Raw genomic sequence first — 13,256 nt, 5'->3', positions numbered from 1 at the left:
TTCCCTTGCCTCCACTTAGAGTTCATAGCCTCTCTATTGTGACTGTTTTTGCTTTTTCTGAAATATTGGGAAGGTGGGGCAATTTTAGGTATCAGTGGTTTTCTGTTAGGCACATAATCAACCTTGTCAACAGTTTTCTATTGCGATATCCATGACATCTTTACATGCTTCAAAATCTTATTTTAAATTCCCCCATAAACATTACCCTGAATTTTCTAGTTCAGATTCTTGGCTTTTTTAAAAGTCAAAATGTATTGCAATGGGTTTCAGTGCTATAAAACTACCGGTATTTGTTTATATTTTTCCTGTCTTTTAGATGAAAATCCCATTATATTGTTTGGCATTTTAGATAATTACTTCTGAGCTACCACTTTATATTTAGTTCTACCCCTCAAGCTACAGCTGTTAGACCTTGTGATTCTAGTAAAAGTTAATCGCATCGGTTCAAGGTTGCCATTGTCTAATCTGAACTCAACACTTAACACTTTTTTTTTGTTTTAGCTCACAGAACTATGTGCAATTAATGAATTGCAATTCCAATGTAATATTTGAAATGGAACCATGGGGTCCTAATTGTTTCTGAAAAATTGTAAAATGGAAGGTTAGCCAATGGTACCGCTATTCTCGAAAAACATGAGATACATTCACTGTGTAATAATTCAGCAGAAGCGGAACTAGTAGTGTAATCTCGGCCAAAGAACGGTGTTTCTCAGATGATAGTGCACATAAGCCTGGTGAGATTCAGAAACAGTCTTTGTGGGACACAGTTTTTTTCATAACAAACATTATAAATGACCTTCAATCTGGTGGCCTCCAGTTCTTTTGTCCCAAAAGTGCTTTTTCAAAAGTCAACTGGACTTCATTTTTCCTTGAAGATATTTTGTTCTCGTCTAGGAAGCTTCTTCAGTTCTGACCATTTTCTTCTCTGCATTGTGAAATTTGTGTTCACTTAGAAAAACCAAGAAAAAAAATATAGCAGTGGAGGGAGAAGTTGAGGGGAAAACCTTTCCTCGCCTCTCATTTATCGCCAACAGGATAGGTTTCATCAAGTAGATGAGAAGAGAAAATGGAGAGTGGGACCTTTCAATCACCTGGACGAGTAGGATATTTCACTTGCCATCCAAGAAGCTTCTTCAGTTCTGACCAGTCAGAGTTGAAGAAGCTTCTTGGATGAGAAGCTAAATGTCTTCAAGGAAAAACAAAGTTCAGTTGTCTTTTGAAAAAGCACCTTTGGGACAACCATGACCTGGATGACTGAGAATATATATAGACCTCTAGTTCTTTTACATTCTGATTCATTTGAGCTTAGCAGGAAAAGTGCTGCAGCATGAATTCCATAGCATTGCTATCCAAGGATTTTTTTTCCCATGCTCCCTCCTGGGAGCCCCTTCCTTGATTTTCTTGCCGTTCAATTTACCAGCTACTTGTCCAGCTGAGTCATTTCCCCTTCTCATCTACTTGATGAGGCCTATCCTGTTGGCAATAACTTGTCTCTCCACTGCTGTATTTTTTTAAAATTGGTTATTCTAAGTGAACACAGATCTCACAATGCAGAGAAGAACATGGGTGATGAATCATTTGGGGAAGCCTTGAAGAAAATAAGGTGTGTGATTTGAATTAGCAGCAGCTTTCCTTCTTCTCATCACTATCATTACCTCAAATTTCTTCCTGTCACTCCTTTTCTTTTGCCTCAAAGTGGCAAATTGCATCTTTTCTCTATGTTGCAGAGATGTGAAACAAAGGATGCAAGAAGCTCTGATGACTAATGTCATTATTGGGGAGTTCATTGGCCAGGAAGGGGGCGTCATGAATGGCCTTTTGGACCAGATGAGGAAACCATTTTCAATGATAATAAAATTAATTAGAAAGGTGGGGGAGAGTTGCTGTGGAAGAGATGTAATTTTTTTTCATTAATTCTAATAGCAAAATGTATGTAACATAGAATTGTCATTCATAGAAAAGTTGGACTTTTGTTCTTTCAAGAGTTGTTGAGGTATTAGATTGAGCACCACCTCTCCAGAGCTTCTTTCAACTGGAGTCATTTCTATATTCTGTTGATTGTAGGGACACTAGGATGGGTGTTTTATTTTAAAAACACATATCTCCTAGGAAACTCGTTCAGTTTATGATGGGGCCTGACAATGATTCACTGTTTAATTATAACAGTTACTAATACACATTGCACACATTAAAATGGGTTTGGTCCCAAGAAGTAACTAGTGTCAACAGCCTGTATTTCACTATTATTTATTGTACATGTAAGTAGTAAAAGAAATGTTAAGTCTGCTTAATTATTAAAACCTTTTATATAAAATAAATAAAATTTAGTTTATGTCAGCATAATGAGTAAATACATCATTTAAGCCAGCTTTTCTTATGTAGGCACAAACAGTTCATTTTATACATCCCTTTTTTCCCAGCATCCCTTCTCTGCTATATTTTTATATGGTACCTGCTCCCAAGCAGTGATTACCCTTCTGGGCTTCTCATCCTGAATAGCTTAGAGATACTGCTCTAATTTTCCTTTTACAAAGCACATAATCTCTTCTTGGGGGCAGAACCATATTGGTTAGAGCACCGGTTCCCATCTCTGCTACCAAAAGTTTTACTGTGCGCTAATATTTACAAAGGAAAGTTCAAGATTGGAAGCTCATGGATTCAGGTTTGTCATCTTGGGTTCTAGCACTTTAATTACATAATCAAGTAAGATAGAACATCTGGTGTCTTTCAACATGAAACAAAACAACTGTTTGCCCAAAGTCTATATGTGATATATTTTTGTGCTGTTAGCTCAGATTCTAGATTGGGAATAGAGAAGACACTGCCAAGTTTACAAAGGACAATGGCTTAGTTTAATAGGCCTTTGGCAAGATTATACTTTTTAATATATTAAAGTTGGATAATATATAATACAGTATATATGGTCATTCTGCTTGAAATGTTGGTTTGGCTAATTTTTCAGAATAATTTTCTATCTTCTGTTTTTTAAATAAAAATCTTCACTGTCAACAGGAATCCTTTTATGTTTGGAAACAGCTTTCATTTTTAAGGCTGGAATGTAGGGATTTTGATTTTTTTTTCTTATTGAATGGTTGCATCCATGGTTAAATGAAAATATGTTTTTATTGAAGTGCTCCCAGTTTCAAATTCATTTCACACTAAAAACTGTTTTATTTCCAGTTTTAATGGGTGATTGAAACTGATGAATTGAGTTACGTTCTGCTTTCAAAGACTTTTGTTTCAAACTTTAAAAATCTTTACCTGATGCCAAGCAAATTCACCTGTCCAATAATTGTCTTTGAAACAGGTTCTATCTGATTAGTGGAGGAGTTCCTTTTATTATCTGTGGAATTACTGCAGCAACCAACATAAATAATTATGGGATAAAAAGTTACGCTGGAGCTCAGTTGTAAGTATATCCCTATATTTTCCATGTATGACGCCACTCTTCTTTCCTGTAAAAATAAGCCATGCTTAAATAACTTTCAGTCTGAAACCATAGAGCCTAATCCAGGATCCCTGTCAGGTTAGTTACTCCCTATCAGCATGTAGTTTTTGTCATTTTATAACATTACGTATTATACTCTGCACACAACTTATGCTGCAGGCTAATTATGGTTTTTAATGTTTATAAAGTAAATATATGAATGCAGGAGACACACACCTGTTTAGAAATCCACCAATTTCTTCTAAATGCATTGGTTTAACTGAGTACTAAAAAGTACCACAGAGGCATTAATAAATTGTGCATTACAATATTTTGGTAGCATTTAAGGAAAGCTTTTCAGTTAATGTCCAGGCAGATTCAGTGTTCCCCTATTTGTAGAAAAACAGAGGAGGTAAAGTAAACTGTATTTTTCTTTCATGGAAATACTTTTAGGAAATTTCATTTGAGAATTTCATATTAGAAAAAAAGGAAGAAATCCAGCAGATTAAAGAGAGCACAAAACTCTTTTAAAAGTTCTGCCCTATTAAAACCTATTTATTCCATCACGTGTGATTAGACAATCACTTATAATCAACAGGGTGTTAAAAGATCTGATTATTTATGTTCATAAATTTCTGGGAGAGTTTCCTGCCAGCACTTTTACAGAGGTTGTGCTACTTTAGTTTAATCACTTTAATCACAGGCAATCAATACCAGATATCACAATACCAGGAAACAAGTGGAAGGGGTAAAATTTCACGGAGGAGGGAGGGAGGGAGAGAGAGAGAGAGAGAGAGAGGGAGGGAGGGAGAGAGGTGTAGATTACGTTACAGCACAGTTCCATTGGCTCTCACTTCACTTTGTTTGCTATGTATTGTGAAGCTCTTGAAAGACTTTTGGGATACCTAAGGCAGTGATGGCTAACCTTTTCTGGACCGAGTGCCCAAAGTGCATATGAATACATGCATGCGCACCCAACCCCAAAAATGCAATGCCCGCATGGCCCCACGCATGTGCCCTGCCCCCTGTGCATGCACACTCGGTCCCATGCATGCATCCGGCCCCTTGTACATGCACACATAGCCCCACGCATGCATCCCGCCTCCTATGCAAGCACACATGGCCCCACGCATGCATCCCGCCCCCCCACGCATGTGTGAATGCTCTGCCTGCATGCACCACACCCCCACACAAGCACGGCAGAGACCCAAAGACCAGTTGGCCGGTGGAAGGAGCGCGCGCATGCGCAATGGAGTTGAACTGGGGTAGCGGCTCACGTGCCATCAGAGAGGCCGCTGCGTGCCACCTCTGGCACACTTGCCATAGATTCACCATCATGGACCTAGAGGTTGTCTGGGGGAAGGGTTATTGAGTTGGGGTTTTTTAACTAAACAAGCAAACTGTTCTGAGGAATGGGAGGAAGCTGTTAATATTTTATGTGTTAGTGAGACTCGCTTGAGAGCAGAGAAATTTAAATAAGGCCACACTGCACAACCTGAAAGGTACATGTGAGCATCTACTGAATCAGCTCAGAGTTTATCCCCTTGTTCATCCTAGCGCCTGGAAAGCACAGCCTCTGTAAGTGGATGCTCAGGATATTCGGGGGTGGTGGTGGTGGAAGAACCTATATTCGAGTGCCTGGAATAAAACTGAGCAAAACTACCACAATAGCAGTAAGGAAGAAAATACAGGTGGTCTCAGCTGACAACAGATCATTTAGTGATCGTTCGAAGTTACAACGGCACTGGAAAAAGTGACTTAGGACCATTTTTCACACTTATGACTGTTGCAGCGTCCCCATGGTCACATTTATGAGGGTTGCAATGACCTGCAGTCATGTGATCCCCTTCTGCAACCTTCTGAGAAGTAAATTCAATGGGGAAACCAGATTCTCTTTACAACTGTGTTATTAGTTTAGCAACTGCGGTGATTCACTCAACAAATGTGGCAAGAAAAGTCATAAAACTCACTTAACAAGATTCTCACCTGGCAGCATAAATTTTGGGCACAATTATGATCATAAGTCGAGGACTATCAGTAATTATGAATTATTTTCATAATTATGCAGCATACGAATTATTATCCCTAGCTCTTAGAAGAATAGAGTTGCGCAGCACTGTAATAACAGTAAAGAGTGTATCATTGTACCCTAACTAGGGAGGGCATCCTAAAATCAGGGGGCTACCACTGAAAAGGCCCATTCTGGGACAGCCACTCACTCACAATCCTTCCCTAGTGGAGATATTTACGGGTAATCCTCAAATTACAACCACTAACTTACCGTCCATTTGAAGTTATGAAGGACCTCCCTGAAGCTACTTACAACCTGTTTTCAAAGATACGATGGCCACACCCATCCAAGGTCATGTGATCACACTATGGGCACTTGGCAACCAACTCGGTTTTACAGCCGTTTGCAAGCATCCCATGGTCCTTTGACTGCGATTTGCAACTTTTTTGCCAGTTCCACTGTTCACTTTTGGTTTCCAGCAAAAAAACCCACTCACTGTGAAAAATGGATTTGCTTAACAACCACTGCATTTGCTTAACGACCACTGCATTTGCTAAACGACTGTCACAAAAAATGTCAACAAATCGAATTTGGTAACGTGGCGCTTCAACTTACAACTGCAACAACCTTATGACCTTAATTTTGGATTCAGTTACAATTTTAGGTTGAGGACTACTTTTAGAGGAATATTTAAGTTCATATATTACTTTGTCCAGCTTTGGGCACTGGGTTGGTAGATACAGGCTTTTGTTCTTCCAGGCTCCTGTATGTTAACTGCTTCACTCCTTTACATTAGCTGAGAAGAATCTGTTTCCTCCACTTCTCTACACAAAAGGGGAGGTTTCAGCAATCACACTGCCAAAAAATTTCTACACTAGTGGCTCTGAGTGAACCCCATTTCCCGTCTTTTTGTTGATTGGAATCAAGAAGAGAATTCAAGTGGGATACTAAGGAGGGGAAAGACAAGGGAAGCAAGTGACAAAGCGTGTAGTGTAATATCATGCCTGCCATTTTTGTGTCCAATGTCAGGACCCAAATGTGAAAAGACAGAGTCAGTGTTGTGATGTTGCAATGCACATTCCATCATTGTTTTATCATTGTAGTTTGTATTAGAGACCTATGAGTGAGTGAATCTCTAACCATCCGCAATTTTTCTCTGTGGATGCACTCAGATTTGACAATATACTGTGAGGTAATTTTATTAGCTGTGTTTCAAAACCAGAGTATTGGATTTGGTATCTAGAGAGCTTTAATGAAAACTTATTTTCTTGTATGATACATTAGTCAGTGTGATGTGGAGATTAAAGGGAGTTTTACATTTACCTCAGCCGCTGAGCTCACTGGCGGACCAGTCTCTGCAACAGGCTGAGATCCTATTAAAAATATTGCTTAAGATGTCAGTTTTAAAAGCTGTTCTATGGGTAAAAACTAGATGGGTGTTACAAGTAGTTCTCGATTTACAACTAAAATTGGGAACCAAATTTTCATTGCTAAGCAAGGTGGTTGTTAAGTGAATTATGCCTGAACGTATGACCATTTTGCCATTCATTGTTAAGTGAATCCTGCAGTCATTAAGCAAATCCTTCTCTCTTCCCCCCCCCCCCCCCCATTGATTATGGAGATTCTCAATCATCCAGGTCATAATTGACTCAAAGGTACTTTTGTAAAAGGCAATTGGACTTTGTTTTTCCTTGAGGGAGACGTTTCACTTCTCATCCAAGGAGCTTCTTCAGTTCTGACTGAATGGTGGTGTTGGGGATATGGAAAGCTTTATATTCCTTTGCAGTCATCTGGGCATTAGCATTCTCTCTGAAAGCCGGTGAGGCCACTTGGGGCTTTATCTGTGCCATCAGGGTCACCCGAATCATCCACCAAATAGGGGTGGAAAACCCTTGGAACTGCTGAAAGGATTGTGTTGTAAATAAGAGATAGGTGGTTCCAGTGACCCTGTCAGCACAGATAAAGGGCTCTCAGAGAGAGTGCTAATGACCAGATGACTGTAAAGGAATATAAATCCTTCCATTTCCACCCCTGACCCCGACATTCAGTCAGAACTGAAGAAGCTTCTTGGATGAGAAGCGAAACATCTTCCTCAAGGAAAAAACAAAGTCAGGTTGCCTTTTAACAAAGCACCTTTGAGACTTTGCCCCCCTCGCCCGCCCGCCTCCATTGACTTTTCTTCTCAGAAGCCCATTTGGAAGGTCACAAATGGTGATCGTGTGAAATCCAAAACACTGCTATTGTAAATACATGCTAGTTCCAAGCACCCAAATTTTTGATCTTGCGACCATCCGGATGCTGCGACAGTTGTAAAGTGCAAGGACTGGTTATAAGTCACTTTTTTCAGTGATGTTTTAACTTTGAACAGTTGCTAAATGAATGGTTTTAAGTAGGGGTCTACCTGTAATTATCTTTACTGTGCATATATAAGCCCCATTTTTGTAGAGGACACATTTTTTCTAAACAATTTACAGTTTATTGTAAATGTATTTATTTATTTTGCAATAGAAAGTAATTTGTCTTCAATATTATTAATTTGATTTATTTTCTTTTTTTTTAAATAAACTCTATTCCACCCCACCCTTGTGTGTAGTTGTTGGATGTCATGGGAGCCAAGTCTTGGTGCATTTTATGGACCGCTTGCATTCATTGTTCTGGTAACATGCATTTACTTCCTCTGCACCTATGTGCAATTGAGGCGTCACCCAGAACGCAAGTATGAATTAAAGGAAAGGATAGAAGATCAGCAAAGGTTGGCAAGTCCTGAACTTGGCCATAGTCACATGACAGACATTGGATCAGTCTCCCAAGCAACCTGTTCAATGATGTCTTCATCCTTGTTGGAAAATGAGCACTCCTTCAAGGCTCAGCTTCGAGCTGCTGCGTTCACTTTGTTTCTGTTTACTGCCACCTGGACTTTTGGCGCCCTGGCTATTTCTCAAGGACATTTCTTGGATATGATATTTAGTTGCCTATATGGAGCATTTTGTGTAACCTTGGGGCTCTTCATCCTCATCCATCACTGTGCAAAGCGAGATGATGTGTGGCATTGCTGGTGGTCCTGTTGCCCTTCTCGAAGGAACACCTACTCAGTGCAAGTTAATGTCCGTCCCAAAGTTAATGTCAATGGTGAAAGCCAAGCTCATGCCTCATGCCTTCAAGAATCACCATGCCCAAGTAAATCTGCCATTTTTAATCACCCAGCCGTTAGTCACTGCAAACTCACTAATCTACAGGCTGTTCAAAACCACGTCAACTGCCTTTCACCGGTCACTCCGTGCTGTGCAAAAATGCATTGTGATCAGCTCCTGGAAGATGAAGCTCATATTCATGTCCACAACGAAGGGACTTTCAGACCCAACATGCACATTCACAGATGTTTGAAAAGTAGAACTAAACCACGCTATTTTAGCCGACATCGATCTGCAGGAGAAAGGGAGTATGCTTACCACATCCCTTCAAGTATTGACGGCAGCATACACAGCTCACATACAGACAGTCCACATAGTACACATGACAGTCACTCAGGCCACAGGCGGCCATGTTGTGCAAAAAACAGTCCCTATCCAACTATCACTCAGCCTGAAAGTAGTGATGCAAGTACTGTGATCTACAGTTGTGCTAAAGTCCCAGAAACTGAGACAGGCCCTCATTTTGAAATGCATCCACGGACACAATCCTTGCCATTTAGCACAACCAGCCACAATGGAATCCTAAAGGGAAACTTGCATGAAGCCATGATCTACAGTTCAGATAGTACAGGAAATATCAAAACGGGGCCGTGGAAGAATGAAACTACTGTGTAGTTGGTAGGCCACATTTCTCAGCTTGCAGCTCAAAGCATCTTAGACTGCAAACCTATATACAACAATTTGGGAGTCAGCCCAATTAAATTTGGTGGGCTTACTTCTGAGTAGACCTAGGTAGGTTTGTACTGTTGGTCTTTGTTTTCCTTCTAAACCAGGGGTCTCCAACCTTGGTCCCTTTAAGACTTGTGGACTTCAACTCCCAGAGTCCCTCAGCCAGCAACGACTCTGGGAGTTGAAGTCCACAAGTCTTAAAGGGACCAAGGTTGGAGACCCCTGTTCTTAACTGAATAAGATTCTACGTGTTGGTGTGGCACATGAGGTAACTGTACAGGTTTTCAACCTTCTTCTTCTTCTTTTTTTTTAATAAGAAGAGGCTTTTAAAAAGCAGGGGCAGTCTCAAAATTATTTTTAAAAGAACAACAGAATAATTTTCAAGGGAGAATGAAAATGTAAACCTAGGAAGCAGACCGTGAGGTGTTTGTTACTACAGGTAGTCCTTGACTTATGACCACAATTCAGATTGGAATTTCTGTCATATGTTGAGCAGGAGCCAATTTTACAACAATTTTTATGGTGGTCATTGTGAATCACTGCAATTGTTAAGCAAATCACATGGTTACTAAACAAATCTAGCTTTTCCAATGGACCTTTTTATTTATTTATTTATTTATTTTGCCTGAAATCACATAACAGCAAGATATGGCAACTGGTCATAAATGTGAATTAGTTGCCAAGCACTCAGATGGTGGTCACATGATCACGAGGGTAATGCAAGAGTGGTAAATGCAAGTTACTTTTTTCAGGCTGCTTTGAACCGTTGTTAAACAAAAGGTCATAATTCGAGGACTACCTGTATCATGTTATGTGGTATTGTTTTCCTTTTCTTTTTTAAAAAATCTGTATTGGCATCCGATACTTTTCTACACATATCAGCATCACAGCCTTTCCTTGATTATTTTTTGCAACAAAAATGGTCTTCTATTAATTTTTGAAGTCAGCAGAAAAAGAAAGGAATTTATAACCAGCCTAACACAGCTTTTTAGGCCTATAAAAACGATACTGCCTCTAAAAGATCTTCTGTAGCCTATGGCGTGTAAAACCATGTAGTGTATGTCACTGTTCTGTCTTCTTTCTCTTCAGAAGGGAAACACTAGGTAAAGTCCTATGTTAACATCTACAGTGCTGTACTGGTTGTATTTTTTTTTCGTTGTTAAGATTATTGTTATTAATAATAATATTTTTAATTTCTGCATGACATCTGTCAGGATAATGCCATTTGTTGTTTTCTAATGTTGCATATGTACAAAGGGAAAAAAAATACCCTATTGTAAAAGGCTGTGACTATCCATGTTGGTATTAATCCAGAGCGTTTTGACTCTATGAAAAGGGAAAAAAAGGAAAAAAATATCTTCTGCACTCCTTTAAGTGGCACAATCCTTTCTATGATGTTAAAAGATTGCTTTGATAAGGGTGCACTCTAATGTCTCTGCAAAGCATGTCCCATTGAATGTGGCACTGTGTATGTCTCTAGTAGCCGTCTCTCCACCAATTTCACTCTTTGGTCCATTTGCCTTTGGGAATTAACCTGCCAGTAGCCCTATCATCATCAGTCCAGGCAAAGTAGTGCTTTCCCATTAACTCTTCGAGGACTGCAATTATTTGCTCAAGAAATAAAGTAAGACGTCAGCAGCCTGAGCTAAGCACTTTGAAAATGCATTGATGTCAATGAGAAAGACAATTGAACCTCAGTACTGGCTTGCATTTTTTTAAAAAACACTGAAACCCAAAGTGCTTAACTTTGATTGGATTGTTTCCTGACAATGTTTCCAGATTGGAGGGAGGATTTATACATGCATTGTTATGCGATGATCATCATCATCATAGTAGTCCAGTCCAAGAGTAGCTAGTAAAAGCTTTGTGACCTTGACGGCCATTCTAAGCAAACCCCAGGCCCTCATTGCTAAGGAAATGCATATAGGACTTCACTGTAACGAAATATCACTTTAAGAGCAGATGTTTAAATTATGCTGTATTTGGGATGAAATCACTTCCTTTGTCACGCCTTTTTAATCCATTGCTAAAACAAAAATGGGATTGCCTTTATAGTTCCATACATATTTGACCCTTCACTGATTTATTTTGTTCGGATCGAGTAATCTCGAGGGCCAACATTACTCTCTGTTCATGAACTTTCAGCAAAAAAAGATTTTCTTTTGTTGTTGTTTTTTTTGGGGGGGGGAGAAAAATCTATGAATATCTGAACACATTGCACTAATAAACATGAATAAGAGAATTACTGTATAGTTGCTGTTTAAGATTTAAAATAAAAGTACAGTGCAGTTTTAAACTGGTGACTTAAAATGAAGGGAATCATACGACTCAAGGTGTGGTGGGGAGCGGTGATGAAAAATAATCAGTCATTCCATGCTTAAAAGAAAAAAGCCAGGGAAGGATTCTAGATGGTGGCAACCAACCACCCAGCTGAAGCCCTGCCTCCTTTATACATGCGTTATAAAAAGGGGGGACCAGCTTTGATCACATTGCTGTGCCCCAATCTGGATTTTTTTTTAACCACCTCTTTGCAGATATTCTTGAAACACTTAATATTATGTGGATGTTGGAAGTCAATTGATAAAGATGTCACACATTCAATTAACCTTAACAGTTTGTTTCTTGCGGGGGGGGGGGGGGGGACCCTTGCTTCATATCAATGGGTTTCTGCTCCCGACAATCTTAATAGAGCTTGGTTCATTATCTGTATTATTATCAGCACATTCTAAATCGATTTATGTTCCGTACGACTCTGTTTCATCACACTGTACATACACAAATGATTTTAAGTGGGATGCTCTAAAAATGTGGGTCAGATGAATATGTTCTGCAGTCTTTGCAGGTGGGGACGAAGTACTCAAAGGGTTAATGCTCAGTATCTGAGTGCAAGGAATTAATTTTTTCTTTTTGGTATTTTTATAAAATTCAAACACACACACCTATATGTGTATATATAAATATATAACTATATATATTGTAAATTGTAGCAAATAATGTATTCATTGTGTGTGTATGTTTACACACACTCTTACGTGTGTCTTTCAAAAATGAACACAGCAGAATGCACTAAATGGGTGTTGAGATATGAACAGAATTTCCTTTTTTCATGATTGCTTCTTTTAGATGATAAAAAATTCCCGAGCTTTATTATGTATCTGCTGTATATGCTTGAACTGTCTCAGAAACTAAAATACAGTATTTTGCATTGTGAGTATAATATATTTCCTAATTTTTATAATTTGTTTTTTTCATGGACACAATACAAATCCACAACATCAGTGAAACTGTAGACACATAAATACACTATTAAAAGCCACTTTTCTGTATCTGATACTTATAATATTCTGTATTAGTTATGTTATACCTCTAGAATAATGCAAAATAGTTTGCACATTCTGAGATACAGGCAAAATAGTCACCCTGCAGACATACACCCACAAAAATGTTTCCAGCTTGTATTTCCCCTTGCCAGCATTATTCTGTCTTAAGAAAACCAAACAAAGATAATGAAATGGGTGCTGCTTTTCACATAACAAAAAAATCTTTGGCATAAATCTTTCCTGAAGACTAATGTTCAGCATTAGTACACCTTTCATATTGTGTCTGAAGTTAGCAAAACTTTCTGGGCTAATTTGGAAGTAATGTTATGCAATAATCTGTTTGCATTTTTTTTTTAGAAAATATACAATATAATAACAGAGTAGGTAATTATGATATTAAATAAATTAAAAATATTCTCTAACATGAAATGTGACCCAAAATCATTTTGTGCTTTTGTCTCTCTCTCCTTTTTTTTTAACCTAAAAATTTACACTCAATATTTTTTTTCCACATTTTTGGCATAGATTATTTGTTTTATTCCCTTTGCCAGGTCTTAGAATCAGATATGGAACTGTATTTAATTTCAAGATTTCCGTACATGTAATTGAATCAGAACTTGCCTAATCTAAATAACTGA

General features: G+C 38.6%; 1 protein-coding gene across 3 annotated transcripts in view; it reads left to right on the top strand.

Annotated features, from left to right (window-relative positions):
- Positions 1 to 12,905, top strand: part of ADGRA1 (adhesion G protein-coupled receptor A1) — a 471,200-nt gene extending 458,295 nt beyond the window's left edge. For 2 of the 3 annotated variants that reach the window (XM_058188059.1, XM_058188058.1), the window contains exons 18-19: positions 3,308 to 3,409; positions 8,032 to 9,438. In XM_058188059.1, coding sequence (XP_058044042.1) covers positions 3,308 to 3,409; positions 8,032 to 9,244 — 1,315 coding nt within the window. In that variant the 3' untranslated portion in view covers positions 9,245 to 9,438. Of the gene's footprint in view, positions 1 to 3,307; positions 3,410 to 8,031; positions 9,439 to 9,509 lie in introns of those variants that run through there. The other variant, XR_009155704.1, reaches the window with a different exon arrangement.
- Positions 12,906 to 13,256: the final 351 nt, after the last annotated feature.

The sequence above is a fragment of the Ahaetulla prasina genome, chromosome 6 (genome assembly GCF_028640845.1).
Source record: "Ahaetulla prasina isolate Xishuangbanna chromosome 6, ASM2864084v1, whole genome shotgun sequence".
NCBI classification, from domain to species: domain Eukaryota; kingdom Metazoa; phylum Chordata; class Lepidosauria; order Squamata; family Colubridae; genus Ahaetulla; species Ahaetulla prasina.
This window is presented reverse-complemented; position numbering and strand designations above follow the sequence as displayed.